This window comes from Motacilla alba, chromosome 22, assembly GCF_015832195.1.
Source record: "Motacilla alba alba isolate MOTALB_02 chromosome 22, Motacilla_alba_V1.0_pri, whole genome shotgun sequence".
Taxonomy (NCBI): domain Eukaryota; kingdom Metazoa; phylum Chordata; class Aves; order Passeriformes; family Motacillidae; genus Motacilla; species Motacilla alba.
The window spans coordinates 205781-231686 of NC_052037.1; the positions used below are offsets into that span (position 1 = coordinate 205781).

At 46.3% G+C, this 25906-nt stretch overlaps 1 protein-coding gene across 6 annotated transcripts in view; it reads left to right on the forward strand.

The window, feature by feature from the left end:
- The window catches only part of PPP3CC (protein phosphatase 3 catalytic subunit gamma), a 46819-nt gene that overhangs the window by 14354 nt on the left and 6559 nt on the right, over nucleotides 1-25906 (forward strand). For 3 of the 6 annotated variants that reach the window (XM_038160289.1, XM_038160291.1, XM_038160293.1), the window contains exons 2-11: nucleotides 4052-4249; nucleotides 6452-6576; nucleotides 15357-15468; nucleotides 18829-18974; nucleotides 20487-20626; nucleotides 21147-21224; nucleotides 21322-21416; nucleotides 23303-23428; nucleotides 24323-24400; nucleotides 25094-25120. In XM_038160289.1, the coding sequence (XP_038016217.1) occupies nucleotides 4052-4249; nucleotides 6452-6576; nucleotides 15357-15468; nucleotides 18829-18974; nucleotides 20487-20626; nucleotides 21147-21224; nucleotides 21322-21416; nucleotides 23303-23428; nucleotides 24323-24400; nucleotides 25094-25120 (1125 nt within the window). The remainder of the gene's footprint in view (nucleotides 1-4051; nucleotides 4250-6451; nucleotides 6577-15356; nucleotides 15469-18828; nucleotides 18975-20486; nucleotides 20627-21146; nucleotides 21225-21321; nucleotides 21417-23302; nucleotides 23429-24322; nucleotides 24401-25093; nucleotides 25121-25906) is intronic. The other 3 variants (XM_038160290.1, XM_038160292.1, XM_038160294.1) reach the window with 1 other exon arrangement.

Sequence of the window (25906 nt, forward strand, 5' to 3'; positions counted from 1 at the left end):
TTCCTGGTTTAGGAAGGTTTATTAAACCTTGGCAAAAATACAACACAAGATTGAATAAAGAAAAAAGGTTACGGTGCTGGGAGCCGAGTGCTCAGCCCCCTCACAATGGAGGTTCTCCCTTTTTAACCCTTTAACCCTCCCCAAAGTTCTGTTCATCAACCCCTTCTTCGCTGTCCAGTGGTGGAGATCTCTTCCTCAGATCCTGGCTGGAGTTCAGTGTCACCAGTGTCACCAGCCAGCCCTCCCAGCTGTCCCCTGATAACCACGCCAGGGGTACAACACAGCTGTGAATCTGTAAACCTTTTCTTAACCTGTGTGAGAAAATGGACACGAGAATGGACGTGGTGTTTGTCATTAATTGTGAGGGTCAGTCTCTCACTCATCTCTGGCCCTGGGGGTGACAATCTGCCTTCCACCCTCCCGGGAGAAGCAGAGTGGTGGAAAGGTGGTTCACTGCCAGGGCCTGGGCTCCTTGCTCACAGGGGCTGTTGAGGTGCTTGCTCAGACACAGCCTGGCACCACCATCTTTAAATCCCTGTGAAAGCCCCCCTGCCTTCCAGGTTTTGGGATATTTTTGGGGATGCCTGGCAAGGTGAGATGCTGTGTCCGGCTGCCCCCATCCCTGCAGACTGCGGAGCTTGCAGCACTTTTTGGGGGAGGTTTGTGCCTTGTCCCTGGCTGGGAGGGTGATGCCAGCTCCCTGTGGATAAGAGGCTTTTCCTGGAGCTCTGGGTGGAGCATCCCAAAGCAAACCCCATCCCGGCATCTCCTCCTCATCCCAGCTGGGGCTGGACTCGTTCTGGTCCTGCCGTGGCCAGGGGATGCTGAGCCCAGAGGGTGAGGAATTCCTGCTTTGCTGATTTGGGGAGGAAATGGAGGATCTGAGAGGATCCCTGGGATAAGATTCCCATCTTCCATGGATGGCAGGAGCTGCTGGCAGCCAGGCCACACACTCGGGGTTCTATTCCCAGTTCTTCCCAAACATCCAGGCCTCCTTCCTGGAATTAATTTTAATTCAAGACACTCTACAGCCATTAAATATTACCCCAGGGTCATGTGTGCTCCCATCTTTTTCAAATTAGCCCAGCCTGGGAGAAGGGAGATGAGGAATTCAGATTTTTACTGAAAACTCTGGGGTTTTTTGTTCTGGTTTTTTTTTTACCTAATTTCTGCTAGAGGTCACCTTCTCCCACACCTATTCCCTACCACGAAATAATGATGATGATGATGATGATAATAGCAATAATAATAACAATATAGCAGGTCTTGATGGGTATTTTCCGTCCAGAATTAAAAACTGAGGAACGTGCTGCAAACAGCTGAGGCCTTAACTTACCTTAAATACTGGAATCCATCAAGATTTCCAGTTTCTAAGCTCGAGGTGAAACTTTTTGAGGTGTTGGGGCAGAGAGGAGCAAATTCTGCTTTTTGGGGGCGAAGAGGAACAAATTCTGCTTTTTGGGGGTGAAGCTTTTTGAGGTATTGACATGAAGATGAGCAAATTCTGCTTTTTGGGGATGAAGAGGAGCAAATTCTGCATTTTGGGGATGAAAAGGAGCAAATTCTGCATTTTGGGGGTGAAGCTTTTTGAGGTATTGAGGTGCAGATGAGCAAATTCTGCTTTTTGGGGTGAAGCTTTATGAGATATTGGGGGAAGAGGAGCAAATTCAGCATTTTGGGGGCGAAGAGGAGCAAATTCTGCTTTTTGGGGGTGAAGCTTTATGAGATATTGGGGGAAGAGGAGCAAATTCTGCTTTTTGGGGGTGAAGAGGAGCAAATTCTGCTTTTTGGGGGTGAAGCTTTTTGAGGTATTGAGGTGCAGATGAGCAAATTCTGCTTTTTGGGGTGAAGCTTTATGAGTTATTGGGGGAAGAGGAGCAAATTCTGCTTTTTGGGGGCAAAGAGGAGCAAATTCAGCATTTTGGGGTGAAGAGGAGCAAATTCAGCATTTTGGGGGTGAAGCTTTTTGAGGTATTGAGGTCAAGAGGAGCAAATTCTGCTTTTTGGGGCCCTGTGCTTTCCTGATAAGGAAGGATTTTACCTGTTGGTCCTCCTGCCCGGCTTGCTGGCTCCTGCTTTTCCTGGTTTTGCTGGTATTTCCATGGAATCTGTTCCAGCTTCCAACGCCAGCTGTCCCTTTGGGATTGCAGCTCTGGGACGGGTCCAGGTGGCATTTAGGCTGCACCAAGAGGGATTTGAACCAAGCTGAGGGGTGAATCCAGCAGCTCTGGCAGCTCAGCTCTTCTCTCACTCTTTGGGAGCATCATTTCAGTGGGAATTCCATTTCTGGGTGAGGGGAATGGTGGATTTGTGTTTCCAAACCAGCTGTGGGTCTGCTGGTAGAGAAAACCAGCGCTGGGAGATGAAAGAAACCATGGGAAGGATTCCACTGGCTGATGGATGGAAAAAGAGATTTGCCTTTACAAATAAACTCTGCGTTTGCTGATAAATGAAATTAGACATTGAAAGATGCAATGGGAAAGAAAACCCCTAAATTCCATAAGAATTAAAAATTAAAAGTCGGGGGGGTTATATATTAGAGGGGAATCTTTAGGATCAGGTGTTCCAGGAAGTCTGAACCTCTCAAGGACCTCAGAAATGGGGAAAAAACCCCTAAATTCCATAAGAATTCAAAATTAAAAGTGGGGGGGGGGGTTATATATTAGAGGGGAATCTTTAGGATCAGGTGTTCTGAGAAGTCTGAACCTCTCAAGGACCTCAGAAATGGGGAAAAAAACCCTAAATTCCATAAGAATTAAATATTAAAAGGGAGAGTTATACATCAGAGGGGAATCTTCAGGATCAGGTGTTCCGGGAAGTCTGAACCTCTCAAGGACCTCCGAAATGGGGAAAAAACCCCTCAATTCCATAAGAATGAAAAATGAAAAGGGAGGGTTGTACATTAGAGGGAAATCTCTGGTATCAGGTGTTCTGGGAAGTCTGAACCTCTCGAGTACCTCAGAAATGGGGAAAAAGACCCTAAATTCCATAAGAATTAAAAATGAAAAGTGGGGGGGGGGGTTTATACATCAGAGGGGAATCTTTAGGATCAGGTGTTCTGGGAAGTCTGAACCTCTCAAGGACCTCAGAAATGGGAAAAAAACCCCTAAATTCCATAAGAATTAAATATTAAAAGGGTGAGTTATACATCAGAGGGGAATCTTTAGGATCAGGTGTTCCGGGAAGTCTGAACCTCTCAAGTACCTCCGAAATGGGGAAAAACCCCTAAATTCCATAAGAATGAAAAATGAAAAGGGAGGGTTGTACATTAGAGGGGAATCTTTAGGATCAGGTGTTCTGGGAAGTCTGAACCTCTCGAGTACCTCAGAAATGGGGAAAAAAACCCTAAATTCCATAAGAATGAAAAATTAAAAGGGAGAGTTATACATCAGAGGAGAGTCTTCAGGATCAGGTGTTCTGGGAAGTCTGAACCTCTCAAGGACCTCAGAAATGGGGAAAAAACCCTAAATTCCATAAGAATGAAAAATGAAAAGGGAGGGTTGTACATTAGAGGGGAATCTATAGGATCAGGTGTTCTGAGAAGTCTGAACCTCTCAAGGACCTCAGAAATGGGGAAAAAACCCTAAATTCCATAAGAATGAAAAATTAAAAGGGAGAGTTATACATCAGAGGAGAGTCTTCAGGATCAGGTGTTCTGGGAAGTCTGAACCTCTCAAGGACCTCCGAAATGGGGAAAAACCCCTAAATTCCATAAGAATTAAAAATGAAAAGGGAGGGTTGTACATTAGAGGGGAATCTCTGGTATCAGGTGTTCCGGGAAGTCTGAACCTCTCGAGTACCTCAGAAATGGGGAAAGAGGGAAGGGAAATGTGGCTGGGAAATTGGGATTAAAAGGGAGGCTGCACCTCCAAAACTTGGAAAGACCCCAGGGGAATGCCCCACGGCCTCTGCCTTTATTGGAAGGAAGCCAAAGGGCTCCTCTGTCTCCTTGCTGGCCGTCAGCCCCTGGTGCTGGTGCTGGTTTCCTGCCGTGGGTGTCCTGTCCTGTCCTGTCCCCAGGAGCTGACTCTGCCCGGCCTTGCCTCCGCAGCTGTGCCGTTCCCCCCCACGCAGCGGCTGACTCTGAAGGAGGTGTTTGAGGATGGCAAGCCCAGGCTCGACGTCCTCAAGAGCCACTTGGTGAAGGAAGGGCGGCTGGAGGAGGACGCGGCGCTGAAAATCATCAACGACGGCGCCGCCATCCTGAGGCACGAGAAGACCATGATCGAGGTGGAGGCGCCCATCACAGGTCAGAGCTGCCGGGGGTTCTCCGTTCAGGAGGGGCAAAAGTTCTTCTGTCCTCCTGAAAGAGCTCCCAAGTTTCCCTCCTTGTCAAAAACACCAATCGCTTGTTGATGTTTTCAAAGTTTGATAGTAATAAAATGGTTAAAAAATAGATTAAAATGGTTATAAAAATATATCATATATATTATTAGATATATATATAATATATATACATTTTTATAAATAGATTTATTTTAATTATATGTATAATATATAACATACAATATAATATATACTATATAATATATACTATATAATATATATTATATATATATATTATATATTATATATAATATATAATATATTATATATTATATATTATATATTATATATTATATATTATATATTATATAACATATATTTTAAGTGTTATATACTATATTTTATGTTGTATTTTATATGTTATATGTTATATTTTATATAGAATAATAATTATATGTAATATAATAATATATAATATATTTTTATAAATATATAAATATACATTATATATAGATAGATATAGATAGATAGATAGATAGATAGATAAAATAAAAATTTGGACAATTTGGATTTAGGACAATATGGGACAATAAAAACGAAGAGTTACTGACAGTCCAGGTACCTTTTCTGGGCAAAATAAGCCCGAAAAAGGACCCAGGTTAGCAGAGGATTAACCCTTAACAGCCTCACAGGTCAGAGCTTCAGGGATGTGCTCCCCGTTCAGGAGTGACAAAACTGTCTTTTGTTCTCTTAAAAAAGCTCAGAAGTTTCTCTCCTTGTCCAAAACACCAATCACTTGCTTTTAAAATGTTCAGAGTTTGGTAGTAATAAAATGGTTATAAAAATAGCAATATAATTAGATAGATATATCTAATATATATACATTTTAATATATAGATTTATTTTTATTATATGTATAATATATAAAATATAATATAATAATGTATATAATCTATAATCTATAATATAATATATATTATATAATATAATATATTTTAAATGTTTTATATTATATTATATATTATATAGAGTAATAATTATATATAATATAATAATAAATATATATATATATATATATATATAAGATAAAAATTTGGACAATTTGGATTTAGGACAATAAGAGACAATAAGAACAAAGAGTTACTGACAGTCCAGGTACCTTTTCTGGGCAAAATAAACCCCAAAAAGGACCCACGTTCACAGAGGATTAACCCTTAACAGCAACAGCCTGTTGCACATTCACACACCTCACCCACGATGCAGAAATTCCATCCAAACCAAGGATTCTGCCTGGGCAGTGTCAGCTGCTTCCTCTGAATCCTGACGGCGTCTGCAGGGCTGAGCAGGCGGGAAGAAGTTCATTTCTCCTGATAATGGAGCAATAAATTCTCTTTCTCTGAAAGACTGAGCTGTCCTGTGGCTGCTGTCTCGGTGTGAGTCCTTTCTTTAAAAAGGTATCTTACGTAGCACAGTTTCTGTTTGAACACTGTGTTATAACCTAGAACTATATTCAACACACTACTGAAGGAAATCAACACAGCGTAACTTTCTAACGTCACACAGAAGATATTCATTTGAATATTTGCCAAAAGCCAGTCATAAAATAGGCATTTTTCACACTGCTCAATCAGCTGAAAAGACCCCTCACAGGGCCTGGGGGGCTTCACCTCAAACTTTAGGGCAGACAATTGGGCAGGAGCCAAAAAGTCCCACCTGAGCAATTCACTGGAAAAAGAAGAGAACAAAGGAACCAATGGCTTTGTGAGGAGTTTCACCAGGGGCAGGAACCTCTTGCACCTAAATCGGTTTTTCTCTGTGAAGAGTTTTGTTATTTTGCCTTTCATTCAAACCTTTTTGTTCCCAGCGCTCCCACAGCAGCCATCCTGCTGATTTGATGCCTTCTGAGGCAGCTGAGCTATCCTGGGGGTGGAATAGACCTCCAAGAGCTGAGACCTGGCTCCAGGAGAGCCCGATTTCCCTAGAGCTCATGCCTCAGTGCCTGGATAACAACCTGGATAACCCCAGCAGGTTTTCTTGCCCTGTTCCTTCCACCCCCAAGGTTTTTCACTCTGCTGAGCTCTCAGAGGATTCTGCCGGTGCTCGCTCTGCTCCTCGCTGCTGTCGTGACCTTGCTTTTCTTAGCGTGGTAATTGTGTCCCTCTTTTGTGCTGTTCTTCCTCCCCAGTGTGTGGTGACATCCACGGGCAGTTCTTTGACCTGATGAAGCTCTTTGAAGTGGGAGGATCACCCAATAACACCCGCTACCTCTTCCTGGGGGACTACGTGGACAGAGGCTACTTCAGTATAGAGGTGACCAGGGAGGTGGAGCTGGGGGGTGCTGGGGCTGAAGGAACCCAAAGTGTTGAACCTTGCTTAAAATCCAGCTCAGTCAGTTAAAACCAGCTCCAAATCACTTCAGAATCAGCTCAGAATCACTAAAATGCAGCTCAAAATCAGTAAAATTCAACACAGAATCAGTTCAAATGCATTTCAGTAAAATGCAGCTCAGAATCAGTTAAAACCTGCTCAAAATCAGTTCAGATTCAGCTCAGAATCACTAAAATGCAGATCAGAATCAGTTAAAACCTGCTCCAAATCAGTTCAGATTCAGCTCAGAATCACTAAAATGCAGCTCAGAATCAGTTAAAACCTGCTCAAAATCAGTTCAGATTCAGCTCAGAATCACTAAAATCCAGCTCAGTCAGTTAAAACCAGCTCCAAATCACTTCAGAATCAGCTCAGAATCACTAAAATGCAGCTGAAAATCAGTAAAATTCAACACAGAATCAGTTCAAATGCATTTCAGTTAAAACCAGCTCAGAATCAGTTAAAACCTGCTCAAAATCAGTTCAGATTCAGCTCAGAATCACTAAAATCCAGCTCAGTCAGTTAAAACCAGCTCAAAATCAGTTCAGATTCAGCTCAGAATCACTAAAATCCAGCTCAGTCAGTTAAAACCAGCTCAAAATCACTTCAGAATCAGCTCAGAATCACTAAAATGCAACTGAAAATCAGTAAAATTCAACACAGAATCAGTTCAAATGCATTTCAGGAAAATGCAGCTCAGAATCAGTTAAAACCAGCTCAGAATCAGCTCAGAATCACTAAAACACAGCTCAGAATCAGTTCAAATTCAGCTCAGAATCAGTAAAATGCAGCTCAAAATCAGTAAAATTCAACTCAGAATCAGTTCAAACACAGTTCAGTAAAATGCAGCTCAGAATCAGTTAAAACCAGCTCAAAATCAGTTCAAATTCAGCTCAGAATCAATTAGATGCAGCTCAAAATCTGTAAAATTCAGCTCAGAATCAGTAAAATGCAGCTTAGAATCAGTAAAATACAGCTCAAAATCAGTAAAATAGAACTCCAGATCAGTAAAATTCAACTCAGAATCAGTAAAATGCAGCTCAGAATCAATTAAATGCAGCTCAGAATCAGTAAAATGCAGCTGCAAATCAGTAAAATTCGATTCAGAATAATAAGTTCAAGTGCAGCTCAATAAAATACAGTTCAGAAGCAGTTAAATACAGCCCCAAATCAGTTTAATAACCTCTCAGAATAGCTAAAATGCAGCTCAAAATCAATTCCATGCAGCTCAGAATCAGTAAAATGCAGCTCCAAATCAGTAAAATACAGCTCAGAATCAGTAAAATGCAGCTCCAAATCAGTAAAATGCAGCTCAGAATCAATTAAATACAGCTCCAAATCAGTAAAATGCAACTCCAAATCTGTAAAATTCAATTCAGAATAAGTTCAAATGTTGCTCAATAAAATACTGCTCAGAATCAATTAAATGCAGTTTAAAATCAGTAAAATTCAGCTCAGAATGAGTTCAAATCCAGCTCAGAATCACTGAAATGCAGCACAATAAAAAACAGCTCAGAATCAATTCAATACAGCTCAGAATCAGTAAAATTCAGCCCAGAATGAGTTCAAATCCAGCTCAGAATCAGTAAAATTCAGCTCAATAAAAACCAGCTCAGAATCGATTAAATGCAGCTCAAAATCAGTAAAATTCAGCTCAGAATCAATTAAATGCAGCTTGGAATCAGTTCAAATGCAGCACAATAAAACACAGCTCAGAATCAGTAAAATACAGCTCAGAATCAGTAAAATTCAGCCCAGAATGAGTTCAAATCCAGCTCAGAATCAGTAAAATGCAGCACAATAATACAGCTCAGAATCAGTAAAATGCAGCACAATTAAATACAGCTCAAAATCAGTAAAATTCAGCCCAGAATGAGTTCAGATCCAGCTCAGAATCACTTAAATGCAGCACAATAAAAAACAGCTCACAATCAATTCAATACAGCTCAGAATCAGTAAAATTCAGCCCAGAATGAGTTCAGATCCAGCTGAGAATCAGTAAAATGCAGCACAATAAAAACCAGCTCAGAATCGATTAAATGCAGCTCAAAATCAGTAAAATTCAGCTCAGAATCAATTAAATGCAGCTTGGAATCAGTTCAAATGCAGCACAATAAAACACAGCTCAGAATCAGTAAAATACAGCTCAGAATCAGTAAAATGCAGCACAATAAAACAGCTCAGAATCAGTAAAATGCAGCACAATTAAATACAGCTCAAAATCAGTAAAATTCAGCTCAGAATGAGTTCAGATCCAGCTCAGAATCACTTAAATGCAGCACAATAAAAAACAGCTCACAATCAATTAAATACAGGTCAAAAATCAGTAAAATTCAGCCCAGAATGAGTTCAAATCCAGCCCAGAATCAGTAAAATGCAGCACAATAAAACAGCTCAGAATCAGTAAAATGCAGCACAATTAAATACAGCTCAAAATTAGTGAAATTCAGCTCAGAATTAGTTCAAATCCAGCTCAGAATCAGTAAAATGCAGCACAATAAAAAACAGCTCAGAATCAATTCAATACAGCTCAGAATCAGTAAAATTCAGCTCAGAATGAGTTCAAATCCAGCTCAGAATCAGTAAAATGCAGCACAATAAAGTACAGCTCAGAATCAGTAAAATTCAGCCCAGAATGAGTTCAAATCTAGCTCAGAATCACTTAAATGCAGCACAATAAAAACCAGCTCAGAATCAATACAATACAGCTCAAAATTAGTGAAATTCAGCTCAGAATCAATTAAATACAGCTCAGAATCAGTAAAATTCAGCCCAGAATGAGTTCAGATCCAGCTCAGAATCAGTAAAATACAGCACAATAAAAAACAGCTCAGAATCAGTAAAACACAGCTCAAAATCAGTAAAATTCAGCCCAGAATGAGTTCCAATCCAGCTCAGAACCAGCCCAAACACCAATCCCAGGTCTCACACGCTGGGTTTCCCCTCCAGTGGAGTTCTGCACGGGATGGAGGCAATGCTGATGGCTCACAGTGGGATTTTGGGCAGGGGAATGATGTCCCCACCTTTGGATCCTCACCCAGTGGCAGTGATGGGGTTAATGCCTCACCTCTGCCTTCTGGGGGGGGTTTAGTGTCACTTGGAGCTGTCACTCAGGGACAGAAGAGGGACAGTTGATGGTGCTGTTGCAGGCAGCAGGATCCTGTGGGTCCTGGAGCTGGGGTTTGGAGGCACTTGAGATGGTAGTGCATGTTTTAGGTGTTTATTATTTCTTATCAGTTCATGTTTTAGGTGTTTATTATTTCTTATCAGTTCATGTTTTAGGTGTTTATTATTTCTTATCAGTGAAATAGTCTTACAGCCATGACTTTTGTAGCTTTTTATTAGTTAGGCACTAAATGGCAAACTATTTCCTGTTACAAGGTCTTTTAAGGCTAAACTATCTAATTAAGAGGTGACACTTAAAATATTTTCCTTTTTGACTTAATAACTGATCTTTCAAAGCTCGTAGTGTGGGTTTTTCTGTCTAATTACAAAATACCACCCAAACCCGTGAAGAAGAAGGAAGAAGAAGGTAAAGAAGAACAAGCTGTCTCTGCCTAAAACTTCTGTCTTGCTTTATATTTATTTCTATATTCTAAAACTCTAAACTCTGAGTTTTCTACTCTGTGGTATCACAGGCTTCTAGCTAACTGCACACCCGTAATCTCAGTGTTATCAATTAATTCTGGAAGTCTTTTCGACAGCCTCAGGTCAAGTGTGCTGCTCTCTTGTGAGTCTGTGCCTTTCAGCACTGAAAGTTTGGAATTCTCAGCCTCCAGGGTTCCAGCAGGATCCCGGCAGGCAGTGGGAAGCAAATGCTGGAAGAGCTGCAGGATTCAGGATGGAGCAGGAGGAGAAAGCCACGAGCCTGAGTCACTGCTTCCCTCTGGAAACCCTGCAGCGGGGTCAGGAGAGAGGAGCAGAAGTCACCTGGGCTGTGACAGGCCCGTGCAGCTCCCTGGGGTTCCGTGCCCGAGGAATTGGGAGCACAAAGGATTGAGTGGAGCCCCGAGGCTGCTGCTGGCTCAGTGCAGAGCTGGGATGGGACAGGAAGGGACAGCTCGTAGCAAATGCCACAAATCCCGAGGGATTGCAGCCATCTGGATTCACAGAGGCAGGGCTGAGTGGAAGTGGAGCACTCATCCCAGTTGGAAGCAACGTAAGGAAAGGCTTTTGGGGGAACAGGGCCCTGAAATGTGGCAGAAATCAGCTGGAATGACAGAGGGAGTGATTTCTCTTGGAAAAAAGAGGCTGCAGGAGCAGCTGAGCCTCTGGCTCCGCAGAGGAATCTTCCCCAGTGAAAATTGTTGGGAAGGAGCTGTCAGGGATGAGTGCAAGGGGTTCTTTGAAGGATTCTGCAGAGGATTTAGGGAGAGCAGGGCTGACAGCCTGAGCTCCAGCAGCCCCTGGCTCCCTTCCAGCCCCAGGCTCTGGAATGCTGACAGGGAGCCAAGGTGTGACGAGGAGCAGCTTCCGGGGGAGGCAGAGCTGGGGCTGGGGCTGCTGGGATCTGGGATTTGGGGTGCTGCTGCTAGGAGGAGTCCCCCAGGGAGGAAGGGGAAGGACACATCCCGCTGCTCCTCTGGGTTTGCAGTGTTCACCTGGAAAAGGGATTAAATTCCAGAGCAGCAGCTCCTTCTGAGTGGAAAGGTGGATTTGTTTTGGATTTTTTTTGAGCCTTCAGATGAGAGGTGTTGGGCTCTGTGTCTGTGTATGGTTTGTGCAGAGCCAGGGTGGAAAAGTCCTGCTCCCACTCTCTGCTCTTAGCCCAGGACTGATCTGACATGGAAGTTTTACTCTCAGATCTTCAGAAGTGCTGGGGATCAGCACCCTGATCTCTCCATGCTGGGATCATCACAGAATCATGGAATGGTTTGGGTTGGAAAGAACCTTAAATCCCATCCTGTTCCACCCCTGGGCAGGTGGGTGGAACACCTTCCACTATCCCAGGTTGCTCTAAGCCGTGTCCAGCTTGGCCTTGGACACTTCCAGGGATGAGGAAGTCTCTCCCAGCTCCTCTGGGCAGCCTGTGCCAGGGCCTCCCCACGCTCACAGGGCAGGAATTCTTCCCAATATCCCACCTAAATCCCCTTTTAGTTCAAATCCCCCTTGTCCTCTCTGCCTGTGATAATATGGAAGAATTCTAAGACGATGTATGGCCTTGGAGAACTGAGGTGGTGGGACAAAAAAAAGATGCTTTATCTTTTATTTCCTGCTGCTTTTTCCTCTCCTCCTTCCCTTTCCCCCGTGTTGCAGCAGGAGCGCCACAGATTCCCCCTGGAGAATCCCTCTGATCCCACAGCTCAGGGTGGGCTTTGATGGGCACAGCAAACACACTCCAGACATCAGGCCCAGGCAGAATCTGGACGTTTTCATTCCCATGTGCCTTTCCCTTCCGCCCGGGTGGGAAGAGATTCCCATCTGAACGCGCGAAATCTGCTTTCCCTAGTGAAACAGCAGCAGGTTTGGAGTATCCCAGATGGACAAACAGCCAGGTTTTCCCTGTGCTGTGACCTCTGGGAAGGTGAGGAGCAGCAGCAGCAGCCTCGTGAGTCACCACACCAGGCTGGGCATCCGTGGGGAGATGATCTGAGCAGCTGGGGCTGTCCCGGGCAGAGGCAGGCCTTGGAATCCCTGTGGATTCCTTCCAGCTCAGGATATTCCACGATTCCATAACCGTGACCTTCTAACAGGATGAAACAGGAGGGGATGGTTTAATTGCAGGAAACGATGCCAGACTGGGGGCCAAGGAGGTGTAAGGGCCAAATTTCCCTTCCAGCTGTTCCCTGTGGCTCCAGGTGTTTGGTTGTCCAGGTACAAGGAGGAATTTGTGCCTCAGACCAAACCTTTCAAAGCCCAACCCCCCCAAGCCTCTCAGTTCATCGCTCAGCTGGATGTTGGCAGCAAATCATTCAACAAATTCTTGCTGGGCCTCTGGCTTAGGGAAATTCTCATTTAAAAACATGAATTCCCAGCATAATGAGGCCACGGAGAGTGGATTGGTTGATGGGGTTTTTTGGGGGTTTTTTTGTTTTTTTTTTAAGAAAAGAATTGAGAGGGGAGGGGGAGAAGCATGTGAAAGCTGGAATGCTGCTGGAAGGGGGCTCTGGGAAGGGTTTGCTGTCCCCAAGCCACTGTGACAGCGAGACTGATCCCACAGATCCCAGCTCCGGGGTGCGGGGCTGACAGGCAGCACGGAAATCAGGATGAGCTCCCCTTTTGGAAATGCTGATGAGGCAGGGCCCTGCTGAAGGATTCCCAGTGGGGAAAATGCTCCTTTCATTCAGCTTTCAGTCCCAAATCCCAGAGTGGCACGGGAGAGGTCTGTGCTCGTGGTGGGGAAGGACCATCCCGGTCCACGAAGCTGGAATACAATGAGCAGAATGATTTTGTTAAATCAGGGAGTGAATTGTTATGACCAGGAACAGAATCCATGGAAAGAGGAAATTTATCAGGAAAAGGGGTGTGATAATGGCTTGCACCTTTCCCAGGCCAGTTCTACCAATCCAATTACGATGGGACACGTGATTGCTGTCTAATTATGGAATTATATCTTAATCTTGATTTAATGCACTTTTTATCCAGAACAATATTAAAGAGATCCAGAGCAATATAAACGAGATCCAGTCAGCCCTGTAAAGTGGGAGTGAAGGGGGATTTGTGGGCTGGAGTTGGGAGTTTTGCCTCTGTTCCCACTCTGGCAAGCTCCTTACAAATGCCAGGTTTTGGGAATGGTGAGAGAGGTCATGGTGGGGGCAGGTTTGGCACCAGCCCCTCTTGCATTTTTGGGATCAAGAGTCCCAATTCCTCTTGGAATTCCCTCCCTGTGTCCTGCTGAGCTTTCACTTTCCGAGTGGATCAAACCCTTGGCTTTGGGCTTCACACTGAGAGGCAGAACAAGGGGAGAAGGGGATTATTTGAGATTATTTAAACCCTAAAAGCTGTGACTGCCTGGATTTGCTCCTTGGCTGTTGCAAACAGGCAGGAATCAATTCCTGGGAAAGGCTGGGAAAGGGATCTGTGCAAAACACCAGGAAGCATCCGAGGCATGCAAGTGTAGGAACTCCTTCAGTCCTCATTCCAGCCCCTCTGGAGCCCTCGAGGGCTCTTCAGTGTCCTTTACTCCGAGTCCTCCTGGTACCTGGCAGTCCCCACATCCTTGGGAAGTGCCTCCAGCCACAGGGAATGGTCGCTCTCCACCTCCCTGCTGTGTCCAGGAAGAATCGTGGTGCCAAATTCAACCCCATTTCACTTTAAACCCCTTGAAATGTGTTTTAAAATCTCTCTTCTGCAGGCTGCCAACCCCCCATGCATCCCGAACCCCCCCCTATTGATGCATCTCTGCCTTGCTTTGATGCCAGGGCTGCTTCTTCCTCCAAGTCATTTGGTTCATTTATAGCAACCTCAAAGTTCTCCTGCCAGCCCAGAAAAGTGACATTTCTCTTGCAAACCCAGGGAGGTTAAAGCTTTAAATCCCAGAATAATTATAAATGGTTGTGTTGGGAGCATTCCTCCTGGTAACAGATGCAATAAAACATGATTCTGCTACTGGCCTTGGCCCCGTTCTCTTTCGGAATTCCCAGTTAATCAAGTTGTTAATGTGGGCTTGGATTCCAAGTGAGACACGGGCAGTGCTTTACAGCTCCTCGGGGTTTTTGGGATCAGCTGGGATGATTCATGCAGAGCTTACCTTGCGGGTTCAGTGCTTCAGCACCACCAGACCTAAGCTGGCTGTGCTGGGAACCAGCTGGGAACTGCTTCGTTCGGGTTCTGGTGGTTGTTTCCAGCTGCTTCCCGGGGGTCTGTGCACCACGTTGGGAATTTTGGAGGGTGTAAAACAGACTTGGAGGTGGTTCTTGTTTCCCAGGCGTGTCCTGCAGCCTGTCACCCTCCAGGGTAAGCTCCTGTTAGAGCCTTTAATCCAGCTCCTGGAGCCTGCTGTCCTTATGGATTGTCCTTCCAGCCCTCCACAGCAAGGAGGGAAATGTGATAACGTTTCCCCGTGTGAGATAACGGCTCTGCCGGGCTGAGCGAGCCCTCCCTGCCTCCCAGCCCTTCCCTCAGGCTTTTTTTGGGAAGCCAGCATGAAACATTTCTGCTACAAACCCCGTTCCAGCCTGCCTCTGCTCTGTGCCTCATCAAAGGCGCTGGTTTGCAGGTGCTGCCTCTCGCAGAGGGGATGTGGAAAGCCCTTTTCAAAGCCAGAGAGCTTTGCTCAGCTAAGCTTGTTTTTTGGGCTCAGCTTTTCCTGTTTCGAGCTTGAACTTCACGTGACTGTAGCGTAAGCAGAAAAACCGGGGAGGGGGGAAATCAGTGGGGAAGGCAAAGTTGAATTTTCCGGGTGTTTTGTGGACAAATGTCTGCCTGCTGCTCTTGCTGGGCTCCATCCCAGTGGAACATCTGGAGCAAACAGCTGGTTCTGCTTTGCTGCTCTACAAAAGGTTTTTTTTTTTTTCCTTTGGTTTGTGCTGGAAGCAAAGCTGCCCCCACCCAGCCCCGAGCTGCTTTCTGTTGGCCACGACCTCATTTGTCACTTCTCCAAGTCAGCCCTAATATAGAGAAATCCCGGTGGCTTTTCCCCGCTTGGCCAGGAGAAGATCCACTGCCCATTATGGAGCTGGGTTCCACTTTGGGTGTCTTCCCAGAAGCTCTTAGTGCAGTCTCAGGCTGATGAGTGCCCTGGGAAAGGATTTTATGACATCCCCCGTTTGCCTCTCTTGCAGTGCGTGCTGTATTTATGGAGTTTGAAGATAAATCATCCCAAAACGTTGTTCCTCCTTCGAGGGAACCACGAGTGCAGGCACCTCACAGAATACTTCACCTTCAAGCAGGAATGTAAGTATCAGCAGTGGGAGAAGGATTTGAATCCATTTAAATAATACATTTTAAAAGATTAAAAAAAAAAAAGGTGGTGTGAGAAGGCGTGGGCTTCAATTTTTGTGCCTCTGAGTGGCATCAGAGCTGTAAAAACCTGTTGTCTTGTTTTCCTGCTCTTCTGCTATAAAAAATACCCCAAACCCCAAATCTTTTAAGTTCTGCTGAGCACCAAATGTGGCCTTATGGTTTCAAAGCCTGAGCGTGGATGGAAGAAATGGGAACAGTTCTCCCTTGATGAGCCAGGCACACACATCCTCCCCTCCCTGACTTCCAGCCCCAGCACCGTGTAATCAGTGCCAAAAGCCTTCCAGCTCCAGATTGTGCAGCTGGGATCGGGACTGGAGCTGCAATGGGGGAAGGATTTGCTCCTCCCTCTTTGCACTGGGGAGGATCATTTACCTTTCAGATGTTTTTTTTCAGTGAAAGGATGGGTTTGTGCACAGCATTCGGATGTTTTTAAAGCAGTGCTGAGGAAGGGTCAGGGAATGAGGGGTGTCTGTCATTCTGAGGAATAAAAGAGGTGGAGAACTCAATGCAAAGCTCCTTTAGGGAATTCTTGCTCAAGGACCCGACCAGAGATAATTCTGGGCAAGGCACAAATCCAGCTCTGGGTGGTGTTGGATGGGGGAAGGCTCAGAGGGGATGAGTCCCTGTCCTGTTAGCTCAGGAATGAGCTGGAAAACACCTCCCAGCTCTGTGCTGGGTGCTGTGCCCATCACCTGCACTCGGGTGAGCTCCTGGTGGGCTGGGCCCAGTCTGAACCGGGTGCTGGGGTTGGGTTTGTCCCTTTGGCAAGCAGGAGGTGCTGCTTTCCCCTTCCTGGGAACCCCTGCTGGTGTCTCTGGAGAAAGGATATTTCTGAGCAGATTTGAGCCTTGGCCTAAGAGCCAAACTGCTCAGAGAGGCTGTGATTTATGTGTGGGAACATCCTCGTCCCCTCTGCTGGGGTGAGGCGTCCCTGGAATTGTCATCCCTGGAAGATCCATTCCTGTGGGCAAATCCTGCCTCCCGGGACCTGTGGAAAAGCAGTTCCTGCTCCCATGGCTGTGTGATGCTGCTGTGCCAAATTCAGCAGTCAGGATGAGTCCGGAGGTGCAGCGGGGCTGTGGGAAGTGATGGGGTGGCTTCAGCAGCATCCCAAATTTATTACATGATCCCAATTTCCATTATGTGGGAGCACCTCATCTCCTTTGTGCTGATCTCAGTGCTCTGGAACACAAATTGAAGGGACATGAATATTGTCCAATTCCAGATTTAAAAAGAACTTTTCTTTTGCACACCCAACAATTATTTTCCAAATCAGCATTTTCAGGAATACACAGCTGCAGAGTTTGATTCTAAATCAGTATTTTCCCAAATGCACAGGTGATTTTAAATCAGTATTTTCAGGAATACACAGGTGCAAAGTTGATTTTAAATCAGTATTTTCCCAAATACACAGGTGCAAAGTTTGACTCTAAATCAGTATTTTCCCAAATGCACAGGTGATTCTAAATCAGTATTTTCAGGAATACACAGGTGCAGAGTTCATTCTAAATCAGCATTTTCAGGAATACACAGGTGCAAAGTTGATTTTAAATCAATATTTTCCCAAATACACTGCTGATTTTAAATCAGTATTTTCCCAAATACACAGGTGCAGAGTTTGATTCTAAATCAGTATTTTCCCATATACACAGGTGATTTTCAATCAGCATTTTCAGGAATACACAGGTGCAGAGTTGATTTTAAATCAGCATTTTCAGGAATACACAGGTGATTTTAAATCAGTATTTTCTCAAATACACTGCTGATTTTAAATCAGTATTTTCACCAATACACAGGTGCAAAGTTGATTTTAAATCAGTATTTTCAGGAATACACAGGTGCAGAGTTTGATTCTAAATCAGTATTTTCCCAAATGCACAGGTGATTTTAAATCAGTATTTTCAGGAATGCACAGGTGCAGAGTTTATTTCAGGTGCAGAGTTGATTCTAAATTAGTATCTTCATGCATACACTGCTGATTTTAAATCAGTATTTTCAGGAATACACAGACGCAGAGTTGATTCTAAATCAATGTTTTCACAAATACACAGGTGCAGAGTTGATTTTAAATCAGTATTTTCACAAATGCACAGGTGCAGAGTTGATTCTAAATCAGTATTTTCACAAATACACTGCTGATTTTATATCAGTATTTTCACCAATACACAGGTGCAGAGTTTGATTCCAAATCAGTATTTTCCCAAATGCACAGGTGCAGAGTTGATTTCAGGTGCAGAGTTGATTCTAAATTAGTATCTTCATGCATACACTGCTGATTTTAAATCAGTATTTTCAGGAATACACAGACGCAGAGTTGATTCTAAATCAATGTTTTCACAAATACACAGGTGCAGAGTTGATTTTAAATCAGCATTTTCAGGAATACACAGGTGCAGAGTTGATTCTAGATCAGTATTTTCACAAGTACACTGCTGATTTTAAATCAGTATTTTCAGGAATACACAGGTGCAGAGTTTGATTCCAAATCAGTATTTTCACAAATACACAGGTGCAAAGTTTTAATCTAAATCAGCATTTTCAGGAATACACAGGTGATTTTAGATCAGTATTTTCCCAAATACACAGGTGCAAAGTTTGATTCTAAATCAGTATTTTCAGGAATACACAGCTGCAGAGTTTGATTCTAAATCAGTATTTTCCCAAATACACAGATGATTTTAAATCTGTATTTTCAGCAATACACAGGTGCAAAGTTTGACTCTAAATCAGTATTTTCCCAAATACACAGGTGTAGAGTTCATTCTAAATCAGCATTTTCTCAAATACACTGCTGATTTTAAATCAGTATTTTCCCAAATACACAGGTGATTTTAGATCAGTATTTTCAGGAATACACAGGTGATTTTCAATCAGCATTTTCAGGAATACACAGGTGATTTTAGATCAGTATTTTCACAAATACACAGATGATTTTCAGTCAGCATTTTCAGGAATACACAAGTGATTTTAAATAAGCATTTTCAGGAGTACACAGGTGCAGAGTTGATTTTCAATCAGCATTTTCAGGAATACACAGGTGATTTTTAATCAGTATTTTCACCAATACACAGGTGCAGAGTTCATTTTAAATCAGCATTTTCAGGAATACACTGCTGATTTTAAATCAGTATTTTCACCAATACACAAGTGCCAAGTTTGATCCCAAATCAGTATTTTCACTACCAGGTGCAACGTTTGATTTGTGAGCCGTTTTGATTTTGGAGCTGGGTTCCTGGAGGTTCTTGATCAGCCCTTGAGCTGATCAGAGCTTGACTGGATTGCTCCTTCCAGGTCGAATCAAGTACTCGGAGCGAGTGTACGACGCGTGCATGGACACCTTCGACTGTCTTCCTCTTGCTGCCCTCCTCAACCAGCAGTTCCTGTGTGTGCACGGGGGCCTGTCTCCAGAAATCACGTGTCTAGATGACATTAGGAAAGTAAGTCAGCTCCAGGAGCTTTTCCCTTCCCTGCCAGTTCCCCGTGGGGTTGGCCTCTGTGTGGATTTGGGGCTGGGAGGGTGGGAATCTGTGGGAATCCATAAAAGCAGAGGGTTTTGGGAAAGCTGCAAAAGACAGGCCTCAGAAACAGAACTGTGATTAGAGCCAAGCAGTAGCCGTAAGATTTGTCAGCAGAAAAATGATGTAAAAAGTAGAAAAGTGAAAACAGATAGAACAATAGTCTGTATATTAATGCTTGTCTAAAATAAATCCATAAGCTACAGAAAAGTACATCTAGCAAGATATTAGGAAGTTCTAAGCTTAATAATGGAGCTGTGTACGCTGTGTTTCAGGACTACAAGCAGGTATTTATTTGAAATAAGCAAACATTGTTTTAACCAGGTGTGCTTAGAGTGGTTGGATGGACCCACTGTCAATATGCTTTTGCTTTGTGTGGTTGGTCAAAACACTTTTAAAGTGAGTTGTAACATTAAGTTCTTTGTCTGCTGCCTGAAATGTGAGCTGATAACATCTTCCCATTGTCATAACCATGTAACGAAGCTGATGCTGGAAAATTAAACAGCTCAGGACGCGTTGCTAGCTGCCCTGTCCTGTTGGGGATTTGTACTGCCTTGGTTTGCAAAGCCAGGTGTCTGCTAAGGAGGCAGGAGCCTCCCCTGAAATGGAAAATGTAACCCCCACATCCAAATTGCAATAAATTTGAAATTAAGGGGCTCAGGCCAAAAATATGGGAGCAGGAAATAACAGTTCTTTACTAGGGAAGAAAATAAAAGGATGAAATAAACAATGCAGTGACCCAAAGCAGCAGTGCCAGAGTCAGAGCCTGACACCCTGTGGGTCAGGGGCTGGCAGCAGAGCCATTGGAATGGTGGCTCAGCCCTCCTGCAGTGCCAGGGGGGTTCTGCTGGAGCCGGGATCCTGGAGAAGGGTGGAGTCTCCCTCTGAAGCTCCAGGGGCAGAGGCGGCTGCTGTTCCTCTGGGAACCCAGTGCAGAGGCCGTGCTGGTGCTCCAGAATCCCAGATTATATCCAGGTGGGAATGCTCGGCTCCTCCCTCTGGGCAGAGCCTCTCCCAGGGGGATGCTGCAGTTCTTATCAGCCCCGCAGTGACACTCAATGGCCTCTTATCAGCAGATGTCCCCCGCAGGGAGGAGTGGCTGTGGAGGAGATAAGGGAAAGGGGAAGGGGAAGGGGAAGGGAAAGGGAAAGGGAAAGGGAAAGGGAAAGGGAAAGGGAAAGGGAAAGGGAAAGGGAAAGGGAAAGGGAAAGGGAAAGGAAAGGAAAGGAAAGGAAAGGAAAGGAAAGGAAAGGAAAGGAAAGGAAAGGAAAGGAAAGGAAAGGAAAGGAAAGGAAACTGCCCACTGAACAGAAGACAGCTGCCGTGCAGATGGCAAGTAGAACACAATTTGCTTGGCAATGCAGGACATGTACACAGCCCCCAGCTGACAGGAATCCTGCCACAGCTCCTGCTGATGTTGTGTCCCCTCTCCAGTTAGACAGGTTCAAGGAGCCTCCAGCCTTTGGTCCGATGTGTGACCTGCTGTGGTCGGATCCCTCGGAGGATTACGGCAACGAGAAAACCCTGGAGCACTTTGCCCACAACACTGTCCGAGGCTGCTCCTATTTCTACAGGTGAGGGCTGGTTCAGGGGGCATTTCTCTCACACTAGAGTCACTGTTCAGGCCACTCTGTGGGGCTTTGCATCTGTGTGAAATTCTCCTCACTTGGCTCCAATGCACAAATTCATGTTTGTTTTTTGCTTCTTTGGATATTGAGCTGTCTTTGGATAAGTTTGAATATTGAGCTGTTTTTGGATAAGTTACTTTGCAGAACTGGGATCTCAAGCAGCAGAGATGCTTCTTAGGACTGGCCCTGTGAGTGGTTTGCAGCACCTGGATCTCTAGGAAATATTCTTTCCTTGCTAAAAAAAAGAAGGATTTGTGCTGACATTCCACTTATAGGAAGGGTTTAACAGAACCCTTTGCAATTAATTTTTGAATAAAAAGATATCATTTGAATAATTTTGGAGTAAAACATCTTTTGGGGTGAATCTGGATGTTTTCTGCAAGTGGCTGCTCCCAGAAGCCAAGACCACCCGAGCTCTGGGCTCCCTTTGCTCACAGCTGAGTCCTCCTCCCTTTTTGTTTTGCAGTTATCCTGCAGTGTGTGAATTTTTGCAGAACAATAGTTTGTTATCCGTAATCCGAGCTCACGAAGCCCAGGATGCTGGGTGAGTGCTGCAGCCCAGGGGCTGGGCGGGGTTTGGGCCGGGCCGGGCGGGGTTTGGGCTGGGCTAAGCCAGGCTTAACTCGGGCCCTGTTTTGCAGGTACCGAATGTACAGGAAGAGCCAGACCACGGGCTTTCCCTCGTTAATCACAATCTTCTCTGCACCAAATTACTTAGATGTCTATAACAACAAGGGTAAGGCTAAGGCTCTGCTGCTCTTGGGGGGGTCAGGAAATCCCTCTCCCACTCTGCCCTCCCAAAATCACAGGATAATTTAATTGGAAAAGAGCTCCAAGCCATTGAGTCCAACCTGGGCCAAATCCCCACCCTGTCACTGAGAGTCACTTCCAGCTGTTCCTGGGACCCCTCCAGGGATGGGCACTCCAAACCTCCCTGGGCAGTTCCAGGGCCTGAGCCCCCTTTCCATGGGGACATTGCTGCTGTGCCCACCCTGAGCCCCCTTTCCATGGGGACATTGCTGCTGTGCCCACCCTGAGCCCCCTTTCCATGGGGACATTGCTGCTGTGCCCACCCTGAGCCCCCTTTCCATGGGGACATTGCTGCTGGGCCCACCCTGAGCCCCCTTTCCATGGGGACATTCCTGCTGTGCCCACCCTGAGCCCCCTTTCCATGGGGACATTGCTGCTGTGCCCACCCTGAGCCCCCTTTCCATGGGGACATTCCTGCTGTGCCCACCCTGAGCCCCCTTTCCATGGGGACATTCCTGCTGTGCCCACCCTGAGCCCCCTTTCCATGGGGACATTGCTGCTGTGCCCACCCTGAGCCCCCTTTCCATGGGGACATTCCTGCTGTGCCCACCCTGAGCTGCCCTGGCCCAGCCTGAGGCCGTTCCCTCTGCTCCTGTCCCTGTTCCTGGAGCACAGCCCGACCCCCCCGGCTGTCCCCTCCTGGCAGGAGCTGTGCAGAGCCACAAGGGCCCCCCTGAGCCTCCTTTGCTCCAGGCTGAGCCCCTTCCCAGCTCCCTCAGCCTCTCCTGGGGCTCCAGCCCTTCCCCAGCTCCGTCCCTTTCCCTGGATTCACTCCAGCCCCTCCATGTCTCAGTGAGGGGACCAGAACTGGACACAGCCCTCGAGGCACCTCCCCAGTGCCCAGCACAGAGGGACAATCCCTGCCCTTCTCCAGCTGCCACCACACTGGTTTTGATACAAAAACCACACTATTTTTGATACAAAACCCTCTCCTCCAGTCTCATTCTTGTGCCTGGAATGAAAGAGAGCTTTGTGTGCTGAGCTGAAGTGCTTGACTTAATGAGTTACTGTGGCAATTAACTCCGGAGTCATAAGGCCTGGAATAAAGCTCTCATTCCCAGCCACAGGAGAATGGAGCCCTTTTGATGGATGCTGCCATCCCACAGGAGCTGACAGTCTAGGACAGTTTTCCACTTCCCCCTGCCCCTAAACCGTGGGGACCATGGTGGGATTTTCTCCAGCTGTGGGGTTTTTCACCCCTCACTTGGGATCTTGGCTCTGTTTGAGCTTCACTGTTCGAAGCTGAGAGCCAACCTGAGTAAATCAAAATGTTATGGCTTAAACCTGCTCGTTTTGGAGAGTTGGTAGCTTGATGCTACACGAGTGTAACGGGGTGTTGATAATGAAGGTTTTATAACACTGGTAAAACTTCCAGAGGGAGCCAGGCTGGGAGAGCTGGGGCTGAAAGAGGAAGAGGCTCCAGGGAGAGCTCAGAGCCCCTGCCAGAGCCTAGAGGGGCTCCAGGAGAGCTGGACAGGGACTTGGGACAAGGCATGGAGTGCCAGGACACAGGGAATGGCTTCCACTGCCAGAGGGCAGGGATGGATGGGAGATTGGGAGGGAATTTCTTCCTGTGAGGGTGAGGAGGAGCTGGGATGGAATTCCCAGGGGAGCTGTGGCTGCCCCTGGATCCCTGGAAGTGTCCAAGGCCAGGCTGGGGGGCTTGGAGCAGCCTGGAGCAGTGGAAGGTGTCCCTGCCCATGGCAGGGGTGGTACTGGCTGCTCCTTAAGATCCTTCAAATCCAGCCCACCCAGGATTCTGTAGGTGGAAATGCCCATGGACATTTATTCTCTTTCCCTTTCCTCCCCCAGCTGCTGTCCTGAAATATGAGAACAACGTCATGAACATCAGGCAGTTCAACTGTTCCCCTCACCCCTACTGGCTTCCAAACTTCATGGATGTCTTCACATGGTCTTTGCCTTTTGTAGGGGAAAAGGGTAAGAGAGATTTGGGTTTCTGTTCCAGATTGCCACTCATATCCTGAGTGTCACAAACCTGTCCCATGGTGCTGGGAGAGTGTTGCAGCTCCAGGTAGCACAGGAGAGCAGTTCAGGCTCAAGGAGATCTTCATTCCTGGGTTAAATTCATGCAAAACCAGCTGTGGATAGCTGTTTGAAAAAGCTTCTAGCAATAAAGAGTCCTTTCTTGCTCTTTCTGCATTGCTGGTGGGGCTGCTCTTGGGTGCTGTAGCCCCACCTCAGAATTTGGAGATGTTTCTCTCGGTTTGCAGCAGAGGAGTTTTAAATTCCTGTTGGCTCCTGGCCCACCAAAAAGGAAGCATTCACTTCAATCCAAGGCTTATTTCGTTCTGAAGAGGGCGAGGCAGCTTAAAATATGACCAAGACTTTGCCTCAGCTTTTCACCAAGGGATTTTTACCTCTCCTGATGAGATTAAATTCCACCCCAGTCTCAGATGTTCAGAGTGCAGCTTCAGCCTCACCTTTTCCAAAGGGTTTTTTGACTTTGAGGCACCAAAGGTTGAATCCCCCCCTCCCCAGATTCGGCCCTTCTCGGAGCCAGGTGGCTCTGGCGTGGGTGAGGATGGGGAGGGGGGACCTTGAGGGAGCTCAGGCTGTTCTGCAGGAATGTTGGCACCTCCTTCCCCACGTCTGGTTCCTCTGTGATGTGCTTGGCCTGCATCCACCTCCTTGGCAGAAGATGCAGCGTGTGTCGTCTGCTCCGGCGCCGCTGCGGGTACCGGCAGGCTGCGCCTCAAAGTGTCTTTAGGCTCCCACTTACAGGGGACAGACGACCTTGAAATCCTTCCCTCGTCCTCCAAACCCCTCTGCATGCCCAGGCCTCTCTGACCTCGCTGTCTGTGCCTCTTGCAGTCACCGAGATGCTCGTGAACATCCTCAACATCTGCTCCGACGACGAGCTGATTTCGGATGGCGACGAGACGTTGGAAGGTAAAATATCCCTGCTGGCACCAGAGAGCAGCGGGGGGAACGGCTGGGCAAGGTCTTTCGTGCCTGAGCAGCGCTTGATTTATAGCTGGATGCCCAGCCAGGGTCTCCAGTTCCTTTTTGCCCAATCTTTGCAGTTTGGGTAGGGAATGTTTGGGGGTTTTTCTCCATTGCTGTTCAGTCACAGAGAAATTAAATGACATTCACTGCGACAGACACTTCTTGCCAGCTACTCTGGGAATGGTTTCCTGCTCCTTACACAGGCTGCTGGTTATTTTTTCCCCCAATTCAAAATTTTCTGCACCAAAATATCCACCCAATCTTCTCATCTGTTGCAGTGAACTCCTCTGTAAAGTGGCTTCTCGTGTCACCCCCCTCCCCAAAAACGCTGGGTTTGGCCCTGGTTTTAAGCCATGCATGAAGGGGACAAATCAGTGGTCGAGCTGAGGAGCAGTTTGGATTTTGGAGGGACTCAGGAGTGAGGCGGTGACCTGAGGAAGCTGAGGGGGGCAGCGAGAAGTGGGGCCTGAGCTGCCTCGGCCCCAGGTGGAGACTCTAACCCGCTTATCCCATTGCATTTCCGTTTGGTTTTTTGGTTTTTTGGTTTTTTTCTTTCCTCCCTCCCATGAAAATTAAATTTGTTTCTTCTATCTCTGTCTTCATCTACTTGTTTCTTGGTGTCTCCTCTCCCTGAAGATCACTACATTTCAAGCTATCCGAAAGGTACCCAGCTAGAATTTGCTACGAGCTTAATTATCACTGCCTGTGCCACCAGATCCTTGAAGTGGATTTCCAGAGCTGACTAGTGGGGCAGTCTCTTCATCCCCTTTCAGTTTTAACATAAGCTCCATGTGTTTTTTAACCCTTCTGCGTTCCTCCAGGAACTTTGAGAAACGGGGGTCACGTTTCTTCCTGATTCTGAATGCAGCCACGTAGTGCATGGCTGAGCCATGGTGCATGTTAGCCCTGGGTTTGGCTTCCCTGTCCTGATGTGTACTGGGCCATGTGAGGAATCTCAGCTGAGAGGAGATGGATTTGTTCCCTCTTTCGACCTGAATTTTCCCTTTGGTTTCAGCTCCCTCCGTGCTTTTTTTGTTTCTCTCTCCCGTTGTGAAGGGGAGCCCCCCCCGTCCCGTTGTGTCCGTGTGGGGTCAGAGCAGAGCTGCCAGGCTCGGGCCAGCCCTTCCCTGTGCTCCCTGGATGCCAAAGCTGATGCTGGTGCCCATCAGCGTCAGACCCCTCCGTGCTCTGCCTTGCAAACCGTGTCCTCATGGCTGAGTCATTTGTGTCACATCCTGTGCAGTGTGGGCCCAGCTGGCGACCTGCCGGCCACACCTCCCCGAATCCTGTCCCGTGGTGGTTCTACTCTCTTTAGCCCTCTCGAGTTCCGTGTGCCATCTCGTTGGTGTTGCCCTCCTCACCGCCATCCTGGTGCCATCCTGATGCCATCCTGACGCCATCCTTCCAGCACCGTTCTCTCTCCGGTGTAGCTGTGAATCTGTAAAAACC